At 32.3% G+C, this 23,163-nt stretch overlaps 1 protein-coding gene across 1 annotated transcript in view; it reads left to right on the forward strand.

Annotated features, from left to right (window-relative positions):
• The window catches only part of LOC118199531 (tyrosine-protein kinase transmembrane receptor Ror2-like), a 380,512-nt gene that overhangs the window by 337,284 nt on the left and 20,065 nt on the right, over positions 1-23,163 (forward strand). Inside the window, exons 4-6 of the mRNA XM_085815782.1 lie at positions 1,029-1,185; positions 13,091-13,421; positions 16,203-16,405. Of these exons, the coding sequence (XP_085671908.1) occupies positions 1,029-1,185; positions 13,091-13,421; positions 16,203-16,405 (691 nt within the window). The remainder of the gene's footprint in view (positions 1-1,028; positions 1,186-13,090; positions 13,422-16,202; positions 16,406-23,163) is intronic.

The raw sequence follows: 23,163 nt of genomic DNA on the forward strand, positions 1-23,163 counted from the left end.
TCGTGGTGGTGAAAAAACATCATCCACCACCTTTCAGTTCGGGCGCAACTGTAGAGTCATTACGTTTTCAGTGATGGAGACGTGAAAATGAGCAATGCTCTCGCCGGGAATAGAACCTGAACCTCTCGAAGTGCTAAAATTACACCGCGAAGTCATTCAGAGAGGAGGAAGAAAATACCTTATAGTCGTAGATAAATAACAGGTATCTATAACAATCTGAATTTTTTAAAGGAAACCTACATTACAATAAAGAATACGTAGTAATATTAGCATTACAATATCTAATAAGATATCGTCATTTCTACTTCCCTGTAATTTGAATCTCGCCTGTTTTTATTGTCTCTGCTGCCTCTACCGGATGGGCAGTCGAATCAACGACTAGACAGCGTAGGTTGAATGCCAGTTCGTATTTGCTTCACTGGTATTCTTGTATTAGGCTGGCATAAAATTCAACAGTTAGAAGGAAAAGGTTCTGCGTTACCTTCGCAGGTAATCTGCGAGAGTTTGTGTTTGTTAGAATGAAAAAAACAATCACTAGGTCAACAAATCCATTTTAAAATTTAGTAGAGTTCTTCTGTGCAAGCATTAAGGACTGAAGAAAGGGAGACACAGTTGCGAAACTCTATCGTCCACTACATTTTTAGCAAGCGCTACTTGTAGAGTTCATTAAGCATTTTAAATCAGGGTTTGTCTCCGCCGGGTTTCGAGCTTCAGACTTCCAACCGCTAGCCAGACGTCTTACCACTTACAACGCAAAGGAATGCAATAAGAAAGGGGAAGCTTCCTTGTAAGTGTACTTAATATCTCGTCATTCATGCTATTTTAATACATATGAAAACGTATTCACAAAGGTAGTACTGCAGTTCAAATATGAAATAAATTTTACTACATTCTTCCTACACGCAGCACCAGATAAGGTTAACGTTTCATTTCAGCTTTAACTCTTGGTATCTTTCTTTAATTCTATAATTTTCTGATCATTCATCTCAAAAGTTTTGAATCATATGTATATTTTTTTTTCGTTGCAGCTGAAGAGCGAGGTGCCGACTTTATCCCACTCTATGCTGACGATCAATGCTACAGAAAGTACGATGTACTTATGCCGTGCCACCAACTACATTCGCAGCGCTAATTATACAGTCACCGACAGCAAAGATTTTCACATTTTCGTCCTTACCAAATCAGGTAAGCTGGCTTAGAACGATAAATATTTTTAGTATATGTGCATCTTCCTCCATACCTTCTATCTTAGTGTGTTAACAGCAACATGAAAACCGCTTAAAATAACTGCAATAAATGTTTATCTCATTTTTTAAACGGTGGCTATTGAAAAACTTAATATAGATAAAAAAAACTAATCATCTTATCAATTTTGATAGAAAATCTTTTTCTCAAAGATGAGAAAACTAGTTTTAACTATTTTGTACCACCATGATGAATAATATTTCTGCTACTTTACTTCGTAGATTCTTTTCATATTGTTAAGATAATGAAGCAACTGCAGAATTTTAGGATATTAAGGAAGACATTAAGAACAAATTTTATAATTTTCCCTTTTCTGTGCCCTATTTCTTTGCCATTCGGGCATTTATAGAGAAAGACTGAACCCGTTGGCTCTTTAGGCCATATTATCTCTGAGAACGTAGCCCAGGTTGAAGTACGGGAATCTTACACCCACAAGATTCCATTTCAGTGAGTCAAAAGTCTAAATAAATCATTATATTATATATTTCGTTCGTTTCGATGCATTCTACTCACGTATTGATACTGCATACTATTTCGCAAATTAATCACTTCAGACGCAGCATCACAGACCTCTGATGTCTCGATTCTTATTAAAAAATCTACAATTAATTATATTGAATTTCGAACTCAGTCATTATAATTGCTATGATTTTTAAATTAAGAAATAACATTTGTGCAAAAATTTCTATTTAAAATAACTGATAAATAACAGTACATTACTTTTTTCGTTGAAAGAAATATTTTTAAAAACTTGAATTTGACCTGAATAAATGAGTTAATTATCATCCTAGAAATAAATACTTCCGTAAAACTATTGTATACAGATTTAATACAGAAGGCATAAGAACTTAACCGGAAAATAAAAACAACATAATTCAATCATTTTTAAAGCAAAAAATGCACAATTTACGAACATATAAGAATAAAAAATTGACATCACTGAGCCAAGTAACAAAGTGGATATATATACTACATACATATATTTATACACTTTTGGTGCGGCTGATTGCAACCAAAATACGAGGTGCACATCTACATGTTATAGCAGTCCTAGTTACAAATTTTCAACGTTCTGGGGTTACTCGTTTTTGAGTTATGCTAGATACATACGTACGTACGCACAGACGCTACGAAAAATTCTCTTCAGAAATTTAAAAATCTTTGGGGGTAAAAGAGTCCTTTATCCTGTCCTTACGTAAAGATGTCACTCAAAAACATCGTTAAATTGCATTCGATAGCGGTGAAAATGGATATTTGCATTGAAATATGATGAAATTTTTATTGAATAAAAGCGCATAATAATTCTTTTAAATTATTTTTGAAGTATTTTCTATTGAGAATACTTTGAGGTAAATGGTTTCAATAGATTTTCATTCCCTTATTACATTTTCAAAGCAAGGTTAAAAAGATTCTAGTTCCAATAACATTGCGCTTATCATATTTCTAAACTCATTCAAGCATTTACTGTAAACTTAATTAAATCTGGATTCTCCAATAACCGATTTCCAAACTCTGATTAACTATATCCTCTGTACTATAATATACAAACAAATATTTCAAGATATAATTATGAGTAATTTAATTACAACGAATAATAATTGAATACAATTTTGTGATTATCTGTCACTAAAGATAAAATTGTATTATCTGGAATCTCAATAAATTATTTAAGAACTTAATTATAAGCGAATATGTGTTATTCTAAAACGCAAATAATATATATTAAAATTAATTTCGTCTCTTCTTGAACACATTTTATGGTGTGTTTTGTATTATAAAGTTTTGTGGCTTGAAATAATACACTGCAATGGTACAGTATATAAATGAGAAACATATTAAATTATTTCGAAGTTATAATTTATCATAATACATCAGTTCTGAAATCTATTTCAGTTGCACAAATTTTATTTCCCTTTCACGTTGCTTATAGTATTGTAAGACAAATTAATCTAATATACATTTTAATGATTTCAAAAATAAATCAAACTGCCGCAAAGGAAAGATAAAGTGAAAGCTAGGGAATGCCGGGAATAAATGTAATCCGATTTGTAATGAATCCGACAAATCTCATTTGAGAATCTCATTATTATTCATTGCAGTTCTCTGAGTTAATTTTTTGAAAATGTGATTTGATTTCGCTGTGTTTGGGGAAATTTTCCAAAGGCATATCTTTAAATTACCAGCTGCAATATAGCTTAAATGTTTATTGATTTCTTTTATTTATTTTTTATATCATTGATCAATAAAATGTTTTTCTACAGAAAAGAGAACTGAGAAAAGCATTCTTCATGATTCTCAATTTCAAATATAAATAGTGTTGTAAATATCATCAGATTCAATAACATTCAAAATTCCTTACATTTTATGATTATTTTCTGAATTACGAGTCTTCTTTGCGATTATTGCTTCAATTTTGTTTTTTACATTATTCATTTTAAGTGGAGTTAATTATTAGAGACGTTTTGTAAAGTATTTGTAAATAATTAACTGTTAATTAATTATTATATGTAAATAACTAATTAACAAATATTAATACAGTATATCAAAATCTTGGTTCACGAATTTAATCGTTAGCTCATCATAGCTGAAGATAGCTCATCAAGCGAAATATTCGTGAACGAAATTAATGTTTCCCATAGGAATTAATGTAAAATGCTTTAACCCCTCTCGCATCCCAAATAGTTGCTGAAAAAAGAGTTCTTTGTACATAAGTTGGTAATGTAAAACCAATGGAATTCATTAAACCTAACACACTAAACGTGTAGGAATTAGAAATCTTGAATAATTTTATCGTAGCTCTGCAAAGGAAAATGGACGGCGATAGAAAAAAAATCTGATGTGTGCACCACATGACTTTCTTGTACGGAATATTAAAATATACCAATTTTTTCTTGCATTTCATTTAAACTTACTGGATTGAGTTAAATCTACTTCGTCGATAGCTCATAAACCACAATAGAATAAATGCACTCTTTAAAATTCATTATATTTGTTTACCATAACGACACTCTAGGTTCACTTAATAGCGTTACATTTCGTTCATTTTTTAACTCAGAATGCACAATAAGAATTATCTAATCGTTTCCAATCTATTCAAATACTATAATAAATCTAAAACGATATATAAAGAAATTAAGCAAAGAACAACAGCAGAAAAAGAAACAAGCAGTTTTTCGATTCAGTACTTCTCATTCAATTAATTCAGTTCTCACTTCGCGACACGGCAAAAATACATTAAAACTCAAGATGTCTGTATTGAAAATTATGAAGTAAATCTTAAACACTTATTTCCTCGAATAAATTCCAGAATGGATTAAGTATGATTTGATTCGCAATAACAAAAGCAGACTTTCTCTAGATTGGCAACAAATCTACTATTCTGCTGTTTCAAATGTTAACAAGCAATAGCCGTCATGGAAAAAATTATTAGGCTTAGCGGCACTTAAACAACTTTTAAATTGTTAATAATTCTAAAAATACAGATTTAATACAGAAGACATAAATACCTTAATCGGAAAATAAGAGCAACATAATTCAATCATTTTTAAAGCAAAAAATGCAAAGTTTACGAATATATTAAGAATAAAAAACTGACATCACTGAGCCGAGTAACAAAGTGGATATATATACTGTATACATGTATTTATATACTTTTGGTGCGGCCAATTGCAACCAAAATACGCGGTGCACATCTACATGTTATAGCAGTCCTACATACAAAATTTTAACGTTCTGAGGCTACTCGTTTATGAGTTATGCGAGATACATACGTACGTATGTACGTACGGACGCACAGACGCCACGAAAAATTCTCTTCAGAATTCATTTTAAATTAGTTTTTCAATTTTGGGGGGAAACGAGTCCTTTATCCTGTCCTTACGTAAAGATGTCACTCAAAAACATCGTTAAATTGCATTCGATAGCGGTGAAAATGGATATTTGCGTTGAAATACGAGGGATGAAATTTTTGCGATTACAATACTTCCTTTTTACTTTGTAGAAGGAAGTAAAAAGAGAAGCTAAAGGTGCATAATATTATTGTTTGTAAACGGTAGTCGTATTTCGTAAAAATATCTGGTAGCTACCGTGTTTCTGTTTTTTTCCTACCTCTTTCTCTTCACACAATCAGCCTATATTTGAGAATCAGTATGTCTTCGTCTCATTAAAAAATTTATGTTTCTAATGCAAGACCTGACACTGTCAATGCAAATATTTATGCTTCAGTTTTATACTACTTTATCAGGATGATAATATTCTATAAACCTCTGCATTTTACACCATTTTGCCCGAATTTCGGGGATCAAATAACTAGGACTATCTTTCTTTCTGTGTTTTTATTTTTGAAGATGTTTCCATCCACTGCATTAACTGTATTTTGGCATATCATTTTTTTCTGGTTTATAATTTCGTATCTCGAGACATCGTTCGTCACCCAAGACATGATTTGTTTGGAGCATTTGTTCATGAATTAAATTATTCATAATCCAAAGCGTCACTGGTGCCCGCGGAAACCTGGTGTCCTATTCCTTTGTCGCTGGTGTCTGCCGAAAACATCGGGATACATACATCGCACATCCAAGACATTATTTGTTTGGAATATTTGTTCGTGAATTCAATTGTTCATAGTCCGAAGCCTCAATGGTGTCCGCCGAAAACTGGTTGTCCTAGTTCTTTGTTACTGGTGTCCGCCGAAAACATCGCACACGAAAACGTCACTGAGAACACAACGCAAGAAGAAAACATCATCATACATTAAATTCACTTGAAAGAACAAACCATTTTTTTCTAAAAGCTTAAATATGTATTCCGTTTTTTTAACTAATCTAGAAAGCTTTTTAAGGTGTTAAAGGAGATTACAAATTTACAAAAAGATAAAAAAAATTACATTCAAGTTTTTCCTTCAGAGTAAAAACTACGTTGGTTTCCTCCAGGCAGTTGACAAGTTTAATTCATTCTGTTTCGCTTTAAAAAAGGTGACATTTTGTTACTCATTAGGCAGAGAAAATTATTCAGCACTTAAAATATAAATTCGTATATGTACTGCAATTCTTTTCTAATGACATGAAAGTAAAATATTCATTCAAAGCTTCCTTTTAGAAGACAGTGGTTGCCGGACGTCTCTCCTTCTAAGCTTGTATCTAGAGCGCCAATTATTGCTTCAAAAAATATTTTTAAAGATTAGAATAAAACATTTTTCTGGGGAAAAAATTTAAAACGCTTTAGATACGTTGGACGCATTTTATTCTTTTTTTCGTCTCTGACATTTTTGCCCTTGCATCCCAGCCTTCCCCCCAAGGCAAAAAAAAAGGCCATTACTCATTAGTTTTAAGTCAGCAACTGTTCTCTGAACCGCAAGCAAATTCAGAAATAAAAAGAACTGTATCTTTCTGAACGTATCTCAAACTTTCTAAAATTTCGAGGGGGTTGCAACTGAAAAGGGGGGAAGGAAAGAATTCAAAATGGGGCGTAATTACCTATTAAACTTCGATTCAAAACAGGGTGCTAACCTTGTTGTTGGCCTCAGCTTTTACGTGGAAGATCTGATGGGCTGTTGATGGATTGGACAAATAACCAAAAGAATCGTCGGATGCAACAGCTGGTGTTGAGTCTTCATTTGATTAATGGCATGGTGGTAGAATCAAATCTTCCGTCATCTCTTCTGTCGAGTTCTCGACTAGTTTAACACGCTACTTGGAGATATATATCGCATATCTCTCATTCATGAAAGTGGTCTTCATCAAATGTATCGGAATATTTCCCTTGAGAACCACCATTTTTAATTTCAACCTTTTTTACCCTGCAAAAAATGGAGTTTTTGTTACAAGCAAGCAGAATCTTCTTCAGATACATTATTATTGATCTCAACTGTACAAAAATAATATTTTAGGAAAAATTAAATCATTTTGAACCTCTTGTTTAAAAAAAAATTCTATTAGACCGAGATGTTTTAAGAAATGTTTAGTTATGATTGGAAAATTCCGCTATTAATTTACAGTTATAGTTTTCAAACACATTTAATATGCAACATACCATAGTATAATCAATACCGAAATTTAAATCAGCTTCTCTTTTTTGTTATCTTCATTTTATTTCGCAGTTCAGATCATCAAAGCATTTTAACTAAAGTTGACCCTTGAATTAAATCAGGATTAAATTCGCCAATATAAAATGCAATTTTAAGTCTGGATGTCATTTTTATCTCCTCAAAAGTTTAGCTATAATTAACCTACTTTTAACCAAAAAATATTTTCCATAACACCTACTTTGTTCACTGTATTTTTCATAAGTATACTTTTATAATAAAGTAAGCAGAGAGTGAATTTTTTCTTGAGAGAATACCGTAAGGAAGGGGAATCAGATCTAGAATACTGTAAAGTATTTATCGATATCATAAACTTGGATCTGTTTGCAAGCTAAATTTATCATTCAGTTCTCTAGTAATAAAAGGCAAACTGTTGTAAGTGTTATGGGTGTTAATTACGTATTGTTGCTAGCTCTAGAAATCTACATTGCATGAATTAAAAAAAGTATATTTATATATTCAGATGAAATTAACTTTCATTGATAACAAAGGGACGGCAACATGACTGCATTATAACAACAAAGTCTTTAAATTAATCAGTTTGTACGATTCCACACTAACCATCAGCTCTTTGAGTCTCACAGATGATTTTCATCCCGTCGTAATTACTAAGTGAAAAAACTGCAAATTCCGTCGAAGGTTTAAAATAAACCTTTTTATTTGCTCGACAATCTGATGATTAGACAAGCTATCTGATAGCAAAAAAGTAAATACTGAAATAAAAGCTGCTACTTGCATAAAATCTTTGAACGAAAGTTCTAGTCAATTAAAATATTCAAAATAATATTACATTTAAATAAGCTTTGGATAAAACCTTGTCATTTTCACGAAGCTATTACGGCTAGTGAAGCTAAAGCTTATTAACGATTCAAAAGCAGGATGGTCTAGCAGAATGACCGGACAGCGATAGCTGCCAAAGGCTCTGTGTCGAACTCAGTACCTCTGCCTTTATATGCCGTCTGCCCTAATTTGTATTTTAGTAAGAGTTCATGAAAATAGAATTGAAAGTAAAGATAAAATAATAGCATTGCTGAGTTTAATAAAATTCTACAAATTATCATTATCCGCATATCATTAATGGTATTATTTCTTATCAAGGAATCTAATGCTTTCTTGAAATAGTTTTCTCTTTTGCATCTTGATAAAAAAAAAAACTCCCTCACAATTATTTCGTATGAAATTCTTAAGCCATTTAATATTTGCGATATTGAAAACAAAATCGCTAATGAAGGCAGTACATTAAATTCTACTGCATTCACGTGAAGATTATACCAATTGTCATTCAAAATTCGAAGCAGATATTCGCAACTGCGTTGCCGATAATATTAGCAGTACGAAATGACTGCAATTATTTTAATAGCATAGAATGCGCTACAAATAAATATTCGCAGAAATGCTTTACTTTATTACATTTACTATTACATTTACTTTAATAATTTATTTACATTTCTCTCTTTCTAGTATTGGTTCCCTATGAAATCTGAAAGTGTTAGCAAATTGAAACTTTTGCCAGCATGCTTTCATTTATTTTAAGGTCGTAAATGATAAACTAGACTAACACCTACATCAAACTAAAAACGAACATTTTAGAAAACGTTCTTTCATCTTGCAATGATTTTGTTTTAATTAATGATTTAGTTAAAGTATTCTAGTTGTTTGCCCATAGAATGCTAATATATTTTCTAAACAAGTCAAGAGAGCTCAGGATGATAAGCGAAATGGATGGATCGTGAATATATTGTTGCAAATATATAAATGTATTTGTTTCCATGTATTCTGTATTGTTTCCATTTCTTTAATGCATTTTGTGCAATACTATTTGCTTAATTAAATCTGTTGCTTTTTCGTAAATATTTGCTTCGTGTATTATGTTACAGACCATTTAATTCAGTGTCGACTGACTTTTGATTTGTAAACGTAGCATAATTAGAACCAATGCTATGTGCAGAAGCTCTTCTGCTGGGCTTTGGAGATATTTTTTGTTGCCAAGTTTAAATTACACTCATGTCCATAAATTAAGGATAATGCAAAATCAGGCAAAGGAGTTAGAAGCAAAACAAATTTGACTTATTTGTAAAGCTTATATATTAAACAAAAGGAAAAGAGCAAAAAAAGATGCTATATGTTTGATATTATTAAAAAAAATTAGCGAATTTTTCTCCCTGGAGCAAATTACAAAAAAAAAACCTATTTACAAAAAAAAAACAATATTACATGGTTGGTATGATTATTAATAGTACATTTTATGTCTCCCAGACGATGCAATGCAGTCCATACAACGCCTAGGCATGCTGAGTATCAAATTATCGATCTGATCTTGGGGGATATTACACCACTCAAAAAGCAATGCTCTCCGAAGTTCCGGTAGACATGTAGGAGGAGGTTAACGGGCTGCAACTCGTCGGCCAAGCATATCCCAGACGTGCTCTACTGGATTCAAGTCCGGGGAGAATGCTGGCCAGTCCATGCGGGTGACATCCTCCGATTGAAGGCATTCGCTTACGATGTTTGCACGGTGAGAACGGGCATTGTCATCCATAAACACAAATTATGCGCCCATGGCGCCCCGAAACAAACGTACATGTTGTTCCAGAATGACGTCCCGATAGATTTGGCTTGTCATGGTTCCAATTTGAACATGCAGGTCAGTTCTGGAACCCAGAATAATTCCACCCCAAACGAGCACTCCTGCACCACCGTAACGGTGTCGTTCAATAATGTTTTCTTGGTGGTAAGGGGTACCTGGAGCTCTCCATATGAAATTTCGGCGAGAATCAGAGTGCAAGCTAAACCTGGACTCGTCGGAAAACATCACACAAGCCCACTGTTGCGGTGTCCACAATGCATGCCCTCTACTCCAGGCTAACCGCAGGCGACAGTGAGTTGCAGTAAGTGGAACGCATCTGACAGGTCTACGAGCATATAGAACCAATCTGCCCTAAGGTCTGCCTTGAAATTGTCGTACCAGTGGCTGAAGAGAGCTGACGAGACAGGTCTGAGGCTGTTCTCCTCCTGTTTCTTTTGGCAGTAACTGCCAAATACCGGTCCTCATTCGGCGTTGTAACTCAGAGGCGACCTGTGCTGTAACGTCTAGGAGGAATGCTAATATTATCTGCTAATATTATCGGAGGAACATTACCATCATCTTGGAATCGTTGTCAAAGCCTGGAGATGACACTCTGGGCAATTCAAAGTTCGTCTGATACTTCCAGTTGGGTACGCTCACATTCCAGACGGCCGATAATTCTACCACGTAACAAATCATCCAAATGCGTCCTTTGTGTCATAACTATTCGGTTATTGCACTGAAAGGCTTATAAAGCGCCTGCGAACAATTTTACTTCTTTGTCTGTATTCCTTATATATCACTCTCTTACACTCTCGTCATTGTGACGTACCATCGGTATCATTTGGTTACTTCCTGAAATTTGCATATGATTCTTGAAGATGTGTGTAGTGATTTTACAGGTGATATATTTATTTTAGAGTTCGATTTCCACGTGACTCCGAATTATCCTTAATTTACGGACATGAGTGTATTTGACGATATTTCGTAGGCTTGGCAACTTCCTGGAAATTTGTCGAAAACAGTTAAGAACAGCAATTTGGAAATTTGCGCACGCCTTGCCTCCAAGCCGTAGGATGGATTCTGCATAAAGTATTTACTTTTTCCTTTGAATAAACCTATGGATAGGGGGCAATGAGCAACTGTTAGTTTAGTAAATGATTTCAGTAGCGGCCAGCTGGATTGAGTTCCTTAAATGTATGTATCCTACTGAACTTCTGTTCGGTGTTTGCTAATTTAGATTTTAGGCTTTGCTCTGTGAGTGAAGTTCCTTGTCTGTGATGCCTTTGAGTGTTAACTTCTTCTATGCTCAATGAATTTCAGAAATTCAGCCCAGAATTGTCTATATTTTTATTACACAATTATTCTTCGGTGATTGTTAGTTTAGATGCTTTTGTTATGTAAGCGATTAACACTACCTGTTATGTTCCTTGCGAGACTTCTCAGCTTTACAAATTTCCGAAAACCGTTCTAATATTCTCTGTTTTCTATTATGGAAGTTGAAAGAAAATTGCGTTTTTAGATGAATTATACGTGTCACAAATATTGTATATATGCATATAGAGAAAGAGATAGGATGCATATAGAGAAAGAGATAGGACCTTTGCAATGTTAGACAATTTTCACACATGCAAGTGTGAGTAGTAAACATATTTTCCACAAAATACTTCTATAATTTTGGCTGAAACACTTTACATAGCTTTGCACTTCGTATTCATTACGCATCTAGAAATTTCAGAGATAACTTAATATTTCAACTCAGTGTGCAGCAAGCCTCCACATTTATTCAACATAAAGTCTGTTCACTGCGACCGCTCAATGACAGAGAGAAATTGACGGCTACAACCGGTTTCTTCTTCTGCTGCTGCTGGGGTCCGAAGGTGTAGGTCGTTCTTCTGGCTGTCTTGACCCCGGCTGACGTGTGCGCCATGTTTGTTTTTTTCGTTCTTTTTTGACTGCCATCTCCATATTGTGTGTAGAGCAATGTATTTCACAGAGTAAAGAAATTGGTACTGAAGATTCAACTAAAATTATCTAGATGCTGACTCCTGCAGTAAACTAACGAGGTTCTACTACTCCTCAAAAATATATTGGAATTAAATTATCCTCGAAAGGACTTCATATGCACGTGTTCCACTTATCTGATGATACGAATATTCGCCTCGTATTTCTTCAAAAATATATTTGAATAACCAGTCAACTCAATTTCCTCCGTTATAAAATTTGATATTTTTTATCATGAAACTTTGTTTAAAGACGATGTACTGAGATTTACTTTGATTGGAATATTACACGTTTCTTGTACGAAAGGTTAGGATTCAGAATGGTAGGACTATTTCTTTCAGCCGCTATTCGATCACAGTTAATAAGCTTCTGTCTGGCTATATTTACTTAATTTATGCTAGTAGTAATTCAAAATTTTATGATGTCAAGTTATAATAAATATTACTTAGTTCACATTATTTTAAGTGTCATCCTTTGGGGGTAAGTTACTTTTAATTTTATATTCCTTTTAGACCACACACTTCTATCATCACATTTGACACAACATATTTTATTACATTTGGTGCCGTGACCAGGAACATATTTTATTACACTCAGTATGACCTATTTTAAAACAAGGATAAATGCAGAAATGATATTTATCTTGTATTTTTAAAACAAGGAAAAATGCAGAAATGATATTTATTTTGTATTTTTAAAACAAGGAACGAAGGAAAATTTAAAAATGGAAATTACAATAATATAACGTAAAAGCTATGTAGCATGCTTTTGATATTATAAAAGTTTATTATTGTAAAAAAACTTTACTAAGCGAAACGTTTAGAAAATCCAATACAAGTTATCCGAAAGAAAATAGATACTTCACTATGAATTCAGCAGCAAAAGGAAATAAAACAAAACCATATCTGATAAATTTATTCTTATAGTCAGGTAATGTCGCCAGAACATAAAAATTAAACTGAAATAAATTATGCAGTATAATCAGAAACTAAAACATTCGAAAGGCATATGCCCGTACCACATACAGGCAAATCTAAACCCATAGCATACAACACTGTAATATGCAAAGTCATAAGATATCACTTATAAAATATATCCTCATATTATTTTTTGTCAAATAAATAGTTCTCAAGAAATTATGTCTCCTGGATTAAATAAAATTGAGTATAGTAGCCATCTCTTCTCTTTTACAGACAGCCAAGCCATAGTCACAGAAGAAGCGTCCGAGCCACCCCTTTCCAACATTCGCCGTCCTCCACCAGACACACCTCAGGGCTATTGTTCTTTATATACAGGAACTACCTGCCGAAAATATTTGGGATCTGCAGGTCTTGTGTACTATAACTTCAGCACAGATGGGTCACCCATACCTGTTAATGAACAAATTGCACAAGATCTCTGGGAAGAAGTTATATCTTCCCTTTTAGAACCATGCAGGACAGCAGCTGAGACCTTATTGTGCCACTATGCATTTCCAAGCTGTGAAAGAATAGATGGTTTTGCCTACAGCAAGCCACTTTGCAAGTGCGTACTTTTTAAATTATATATCTTACCAAAAATCAGTTAACTTGTTAAACGTAACTTATTCGTATTAAACACAGTAAATCTTTAACATATTTTATCCTATTGTGCATGTGATCCTAATTTATAAATGTATTACCGTTTTTTGTTTTATCTGTAATTTATAACTTTAGGTATAATAGCATCTCATGCATATACCCTCAAAACTTTCAACAGTATTTCCATGTATTTGTGTGCAGTTTCGCTGTTTTTGAAAGCTTATAACACCTAATATCACTTACATGAATGCTATACATTTAATAGAAGTAGTTATAACACTTTATATTCCTTTATAGATTTTCACTTCTGTGCTTCTGTACACAATATTGTCCGAAAGTTGTATTTTGTTAAGAATTTAATTTCCATATAAAAGATTAGCCCTCTGGCATAAAAGAATAGTCGACATCGAACTCTGCTTTCTGCTGAAGAAATTTATCGAAATATAGAATAACATCGAATATAACTTTAAACATCGAAACATAGAATAATATTCAAGACATCATGAAGAAGTCAGTCTTTAGTCTGTTCTTACATAGTCTTTATGTTAATACCGGTATCTTTACTTGTATTCATACTGCAACTACAGAATTCGTGCTACATTACTCTATAGTTTGTTATTTTAAAACAGACACTCCAAGGTCATTTTCCTCCAACTTGTGTCTCATAACAATGGTAATAATTATTGCTGTAGTGAAGTTCCCACTGTACAATAATAAAGAAACACATTACCATGGTATGTGAGAGGAAAATCTACCTTGAAGAACCTATGTTAAAGTAAGCGTATATACTATCGGTAACGCTCAGGTGAATGCCTTTGTTGTGACCTCTTTCCTTTTCATCATAGCCCCTTTCATTTTCTTGGATGCAATTGAAAAACTCGAGATTTTCTCCAATCGAAGTTTAAGTAACCAAAGATAAACGTCCTTGTGCAGATTCTGCGGAGCTAACTGCCTATGATCTCTATCTAGGTAGTCTCGGCCATGAGGGTATACAGTTTATGAGCCTAGTGGTTCTAAAGGTCTCGCAAAAGAACATTTATTGGTCGGTGATCTGACATGTGTTAGAGCTATATGCTCTGGTAGCCCAGGGGGGGTGTCTCAGCTCCTGCCTGGGTTGGCTCCCCGGGTATTCTGGTAATGATCTTGGGCGGCAGGCAGGCCGTGTGACTGGTACGTAGCAAATTATAACGATCAGTGTCGTGAACGTGATGCGTCTCTCTCTCTCTCCAAGGTGCGACGGCAGGGGTTGAGCCCCTGTGCCTGGTTCGGCGGGCCGAGGCAAATCTTAGTGTCATTTAGTTGACGAAAAGAGAAATGCCCAGAGTTGATTGATTGATTGTGGAGATTCAATTATTCATTCAGATTTCATTTATTTTGACTGATAGTTAATTTTTAGTTAGGGCAATTTCCTTTTTACTCCCCTTTTCAATTTACTTAAAACCACTTTTCAGAATTTCTAAACTTTTATCAAAACTTTTATATAGGGATAGAATAATTTTGTTTTCGAAAAGGAAAAGAATCATTCTATTTAAAATTTTTCATTATTCGATGTTCTATGATACTGTTTACATTTGATTCCTTTATTATTCAAGGAGACTTAACTATTGAAACTTTCTACACTATTTAGCAAAAGTTGTTGCTTGCCTTTTTTAACTTATCTGTAATTCACGTATTGAGTATACACGGAGAACACATTTTTCAAAAACTGAAACAAAATTACCAGCAGCAAAGGAAAGTAAACTCCATGTATTATTTTCGTGAAGTTTAATAAACAGAAATGTAATAGCTTATGTATTTGTTTTATATACAAAAAAATTACTGTATTTAATTTAGCATAATAAATACAACAATAAAAATTATTGTTTTAGTGTCGGCATAAATAAAAATTTAATCTCTATATTTTTAAGTCCTAATGTTTTATTACTTAATTTAACCAAAAAATGTTTTGTCAAGTTCAAAGATATGAACTGTCATAGCTAACACTAATTAATTATTTACCTTTTAGCTGATCTTAACTATTCTATGAAAAATTATCACCATTCACATTTATAAAATCAGCAATTTAGTAGAACATAAAATTGGTTTCAGATATAAATGCAACTATAAAAAATTATTTTGGAAAAGAAATATTGTCGTTATTTAAAATATCCTTTTGGGTTTATGCAAATATTTTCGCTTTCTATCTAAGACTAAAAACATAATCTTTTCAGCTGGATGGCCTCCATCTCAAATAAAAAAAAATATTTTTATATTAAAATTTCTACATAATTAAATTCTGTTAAATGCCATATCACAAATAGGTTAAAAGGTTTACATAAAAGGTTTCATATGATAAAAAAGGTTTCACTTAAAAGGTTTCATATGATAATATATCTTTAATGTTAGAGACTAGAAGTTATATGTGTAATATACACGATTATAATTATTTGTGTACATATTTGTATATTAAACGTATATGTGGATACACAGCATTATTATTAGATCTCTATTTGTGATAACACAATGATAATAAACCTGCATATTCATTCTCATTTTACAGTCACTGAAAAAAACGTGTTAAAGGGATGAATTTAATTTTTAAATGTCACATACTAAATTTTATATTTTTATTATTTTACTCATCAAGACTATATGTATCCTAATTGACGTTCCTAATTTCTTCTTTGCATTTATAGCGAATAACATACACATCTGTATGAGTATCTCTTTTTTTTTTTAAATTCAAGGCAATACTTTTTTCTCATAGGGAAGACTGCATAGCCGTCCAAGACTTATTTTGTTACAATGAATGGGCTATGATAGAAGATAATAAACAAAGGGGAATCTATTTCAAATCAAGAGGCCACTTTCGTTTGCCAGACTGCAATGTTTTACCAGAAAGAGGAAATTCTTCATTTCCTGTATGTTCTCACGCACATCTGACAGACATTCAAGAAGAGGAAGTCACAGGTAAAACACATTTTACTTAAAAGGTTTCATATGATAATTTCTGATATATTAGATTCATTTGAAGCATCATCTTAAAATTTCGCAATTGAATATAGAATCTGACCTAGGTTCTGTTATATTTTATTGTAGCTGATGAAGCTTGTAGTTGACTCTGAATTAGACTAATGAGCATCCCGAAACATAATAAAGTAATCGTTATTATCAGCCAACATGGCTTTACTAAAAAATCCAGCTTATGTTGAAAAAAGGCTGTAAGACTAATTATTCCCTTAATGATGCAAATGTAATGTTATTTAATGATATAAACGTAGCGTCTACAAAGATTTCAGATGCCCAGTTTTGAAAGCTCTTTGAATCACAATTTATTGTGTTCTGCATAATGATACTGAATATTATTACTTGAAAATTATTTTATAACGCGAAAGTATAGTAATAAAGTGATATTAAGTGTATTATCATAAATACGAATGGTGAGAAAGCTTATTATGAATATTTATGTGTGTTTTAAACCAATGTTTCAAAAATATTTCCTTTACTTTGAAACCGAACACATTATTTAAAATAGATTTCTGTTTACAAATGCATAATTTAACATTATATATGCAAATAAAATCCTGGCATCATAGCATATTTTTCAAAGGATACCAAAAAGTTGATTTCAGTTCCTAAAATTTACCTGTGCATTAAACTGTTGTCTACCGTAATAGCAAATATTGAAATAAATAATTTTAAAGCCATGTATTTACATGTATAATAATTACTACTCTACACTAAATAATATGTACAGTACGTCTGTAAAGTTTTAAGACTACATTCGTACAAATTTTGAGGTTCAAGATAACAACATACTTACATATTAGTCCTCCAAACAAAGTCCTTGTTTGTTTGATTCTTTTTAAATCTCCAGTTAGGGCTTTCTGTATCCATTCAGCGCTAATAAAAAAATTATTTTTGAGGTGAAATTTCACTTTAGGAAATAAAAAATAATTTTCTGGTATTAAATGGGATGAATAAGAATTAGATTTTAATGATATGTTGTATACTTTTCTTTGGTAGAAATCTTACAAGAATGTATCTGTGTGACTGCGCATTGTCGTGCAGCATAAACGATTGATGTTTTTCAGACTTAGCATATTGAAGTCTCTTCAGAAATCTATCTATTATTTCTTTATAAAATAAGAAAAATATACGAAGTTCCTGGTGTGCGCTTAAAGAATAAATTCTTCGTGAAATATGCATTTTCAATCAAACAAGGTTTACACACGAGAATTCTCAAACCGAAGTTTCTGTAACTCTGATGATTCTTCTGCGATCCAAGCAAATAATAATAGAATTTTTTCTGGATCTGAAGCATAAGTACAAAGTTCTAGTCATTTTTTTTTCTAAATGAAATTAATATCTATAATTTCGATCAAATGCTGAAATCCACTAATTTTATCTTTTTTTTTTTTTTTTTTTTTTTTTTTATATATATATATATATATTCTCTTATTAATGCGTGAAGAACAAAAATGACAACAATTCCTTCTTTCTTCGAGATTTCCATGGCAATTTTGTGAGCAATGTCTTACTGATAGTAAGCTCATCAGCTATAATTCGAACAGACAAATGGCGACTTTTAGCAGCAACTTGCGGAAATTATTATGCCTTTTATTTCGGAGCGGGAAACCTGAAAATTGCACAATGCCTTCTGGGAAGGAGAAGACGCAGTCGCTATATCCTGGAGGTGATGAATTATCGTCCATCACATTTTAATTCGGGCGCCACCTGTACAAACCTTTAGGCACTTTATTTTGAAGCAGGAGACGTGAAGCATTTGCAGTACTCTCTCCAGGTCTCGAACTAAGGATCTTTCCATTGCTAACCTGACGTGATTTCCAGTCATACCAGTGAAGCTACGCGGAAAACATGAAGACAATATCTTACATATTATTAAACATTTTCGACGTTCCCATCCGTTTCAGAACTTCAGAGACGACCATAATTGGGTTCATCGTTACTATTTTTGCTTCTATCTTGAAATCTTTTGTACCACTGAAAAACATTGGATCGTATTTATGCTTAATCACTGAATGTCTTACATAATATTTTAATGTCTCTGTTGCTCTTACATCTTTCCCGCTTTGCAAGAAAATGTAATTATTATCATTTGTTCAGTTTAAATTTAATGGCAGTAGATGTTCAGTGCATTAAAACACACTGTTCACTGTTTAGAAAATTATTTCCGTAAACAGATAAATAATTTAGGTAAAGCAAGGTGCTTAGGAATGTCACAATAGCAAATGCTGTCAATTACCGTTAGGCAAATAAACGAGAATTTGATAAAAATTACTTCTAAAACTTTATTTTTATTTATTTTTATTTTTATAAACTCCTGTGTATATTTACTCTTTAGAAAATGCATTATCAGTACCCATTTATTCTGCGAATGAACGTTTTCGACCATGTCGCCAAACAGTTCAAGTTTTTGTCAATAAACGAAAGCGTGACGTTACAACACACTCACAAGAGTTTCGCTTTGATTTTGTGCAACTCTGATCTTAATACGTCAGGTTAGGTTTTGTAATGAAGTTATAAATATAACTGCTGTTTCTGTTTTTCTCTTGCGTTTTGAAGAAAGGTCAAAATTTGGAGCTACCTTCCAAGAAAAGCAAGGGAGGAGTATTTTCAACGCTCTGGGATTGGTTAGACTGAGGCGCATTTTCAAAGCATTAAAAACTATGTTCATCAAATAACAAAATAGAAGACATGGCGGAGTAGCTGGCATTTAATTGAATTTATATAGCGTCGAAATTATAAAGCAGATTAGATTTGTCGTTAAGTTATATTCCATTAAGGTTTTTGACAGCCTGTATGACTGGCGCTATTTTGATGAAATTCTTTGTCAGATAATCTCAAAACTTGAACACGTACTTACCTAATTTTTAACGCCGTATTCTTAACTTATAGTTTGGGTTTTATTCTCGTTCTAGTTACAAAAAGAACAATATGTTACTAGAGCAATAAAGAGCAATATGTTTCCTTCAAACTTTCGCTGGAATTAGTTGCGCAGTTTTGGCAACTTCCACGATCGAGTGAAAACACATGAAGTACCATATAATCTTTTCAAGTACTTAGTGACATCACCAGTACTAAGAAATATCTTTGCAAGCTTTTAATTCTCGATATAAATGTTAAGAAGAATGAAAATTTGAAAAATTAATTTCATCTAGTATCACTAATTTACCAGAGAAATTCTGAAAGGATGGAACAAAAAATTCGCTTTATAAAATGCTGAAACGCTGAAATGAAGACATAACAATTTAGAACTATCTTGCAAAACACATGCTATTTCGGGATATATTTGTGCTTCTATATTAAAATTCCAAAACAAAATATTGTTCAGGTTTTCATCACTTGCCTCTTTCAAAATATTCATTGGTACCTACTTAACGATTTTTAAAATAAATTGAAAAGCATAATTAAAGCACCCTTAGAATTCAGTAATTAGCTTGTTATAAATTTTTCATAATTCGTCTAATCTAATAAGAATAGTAAAGCTAATCTCAATCTAAATCCTTAACCTCTACAACTAGGTAAAACGAGAACTAATAGATTAAATAACTAAAATCTTGACTGATGAACTTTGATCATCATGATGATGCAAAATTCCGAAAATGCGGGAATGACTTGAGATATACTTTTTACAGATAATTCCATGGCATTTCCAATCACATGTCCGAGACCTTTATTGGGAACAAACAAAATACAAGGAAAAAAGGTAATCAAAAGGAATAATACGTAATGCATGTTTAGGCAAGCAAAATTGTAAATTTCTTATTTTCCCCTGATGGTTGGCATTCGTAACAAGCAAATGGGTAAAAGAATAATAAATCACATTTAAATCAATGAGAAATGCAATCTGAAAGAAAGAAATGGAACGATTAATGAAAACCTGCATTTATTTCTCAGAAAACATACTACGAACCATCAAAATCTTCCTCCTTTCTGAATTAATTTCTGGAGGAATTTTATAAAGTTAGAATTGCGAAAAAAAAATATTTTGGAGCAAACCATTTTAAGCCAATAATTAATAAATTGTAAAAACTCGTATTCAGAAATGAAGTTATCTAAAATTATGCCAATATCAAATTATCGTATTGCATAATTATGGGCTAAACTTCTGAGATATTCTGTTATATTATCGTTTCTAAAATAATTCAGATTCAATAGTTATACGAAATTATTTTCATCAAAATTACTTAAAATTTTAATCAATTGGTTCAGAGGAATCACTCAGGCAGGAAATTCACATTTTTATTAAATCTGAATTGAAAATCGAATGACTTTTTTTTGAAGGAATCTTTTTAGCATATTATTGCTTTAAAATTAGTAAATATGTAGATAAATATACGAATAATTCAACTTTTTTGTCATGCGTAACAATACATTTGTATAAAATTATTACAAAATCATTTTATATATTATTCAAAAGATTTTAATTCATTAGTTCTAGGTAATATTTTAGTAATTCTACAAGATGTGTTTAATTGCAAAAAGTGTTTTGTTTTAAAATTTGAGACAGCCAGAGGTATGCAACAGGTTAAGAAAATTAATGGACTAAATATAATATGGCAACATATCATGTAGGCTTGTAAAGAAAAATATGTCTTGATGGCGAAGTGTTATGACGGCCAAACGGAGACGTCGAAACAGTGCGATGAACAGTCCTATTTCTTTTTATCAGTTTCCAAAGCTTTCCTCTGCGAAAACAAATGGTGACAACATTCTAAGCATTTGAAAGCACTTGAAGAAAATAAGCAGATTTCAGGATATCTTCAATATGAACATTCCAGTTTAATTCCTAGAACTTTTCTCAAACCTAGGAACAACACAATTATCAGTGCAGAAGGAGATGACAGAATTGTCAACAAACGGAGAGTTAAAACTGAAATTAAAAAATAGATATCAAGAATTTTGACTTTAAAGACAGACTATACCTTGCTTTGTAAGCTGCATGAAAGAACATTGCGGTTACAGTTACCATCATTATGTTTAGCCGAAAGAGTATTTACCGTAAGCAATATAAAGAAAAGAAAGTGTCGATAGTGGATGGTGGGGATTTAAGATTGCCGATGACAAATATTGCTCCGAATACAGAAGATAGTTTCTTTACATCACGTTTAGCCCTCTTACTAACATTACATCAATTTTTAATAATATATATTTGTCAATCAAACTTTGAGCTATACACGACTAAGTTAATAAATCGTTATCTTTTAACGATTTAATTTTAAATATATGTTCTTGTTTCCAGTATATAATACAGTATAACTGTTAAAAATTGCATGAATTCTAGAAAAAATGAGACAAATGCAAAAAAGGTTTCAGTCGAAGATATTCATAATAGTTCTTTAAATCCGATTTTCATGTCTTTGGAAGTTCGTACAGCACTCTAAAAAAATAACATTAAGTATACAGAAATCTGGACGGAACCGGAAGGTTCTTTCATTATATCCGGAATTTCGTTATAAGCCGGGTTCGTTACACCGGGGTTCGACTGCATAAGATAGTTATTTGAAATTATTCAACATATGTTTGCCTAAGCAAAAGAATTAATTATTTATCAGAAGATTTTTACATTAAGATAAATCGATATAGTTATTTAGCATACATTTACATAAATAATTTTAACCACAACTGGCTGCATCTGCAATTACAATTACAGTACAAATATAAGGCACAAAAACACAAATATATAACATTAAGAAATTAAAGTGTAATTTAATTTAACTACTGAGTAATATTGCTTCACTGTCGAATGATTTTCGTGCCGTCGTAACATGTCACTATTCAAACTAGTAAAACCAAAATGCGTAAAATCAGCCAAAATTTATTAGCACTTCAACTTGAAGCTACAATTAAGCCGAATAACATAACTAAACTCCCTCTGCTTGCACATTGATAATATAATAGTATCTCGATTACTTAGATATCAGTTTATAAAAACCTGAGAATCTTGTTCACTTGAACTGATAAAGCCAAATGTGCAAAATCAGCCAAAATATTCACTAGTGTTTCAGCTTGAATCTACAGCTCAGCAGAATAAGGAGAGAAAACTTTCCATACTTGGAGAATGACAATATAATAGCATCTCGATTACTTTTGAATCAATTAAAAAAACTTAAATATCTGTCATCTGTCAACCAGCTAAAGATTAACTCATCAGCAGTTATTATTAAATCAAAATGAAACAAAATCATGACGTTTCGGACCTGTCAATGTTGCCAAAAGTCTTTCCATAAATTTAGATTTTTGCTTGATATTTAAACTCACTTAATTTGTATTTCTGGTAGAGCAGACGAAAGAGCAGAAATGCAGAAAACATTCAAAATACAAATAACGTGTTAATTTAAATGAAACTTACAACATGACCACATGGTTACAGCGAAATTCTAACTAGTTTCAGTTACTGCAACCTAATATTAAATAGCTAAATAAATGTGAATTAATTTTAAAACTATTGTAATTCTTTAGAACATTTTGATGATTACATTGTGAAGAAGGAAGAATGCATTATCATCATTCTAAAATTTATTTGAGCCGTCATTTTAATTCACTCACTGCGACTTCAGGAAACAAAAGCAGCAAAGAATGCTTCTGCATCAATACAACCTTACTTTCTGCAAGTTTTAATCAAGGAACAGGAACACAGTCTTGTATGGAAATGAGACAAACATGTTAGAACGTGACAGGAGAATTGGAATCAAGCAAACACG

This window comes from Stegodyphus dumicola, chromosome 4 (genome assembly GCF_044657685.1).
Source record: "Stegodyphus dumicola isolate Sdum_Otavi_A_Nest chromosome 4, ASM4465768v1".
NCBI classification, from domain to species: domain Eukaryota; kingdom Metazoa; phylum Arthropoda; class Arachnida; order Araneae; family Eresidae; genus Stegodyphus; species Stegodyphus dumicola.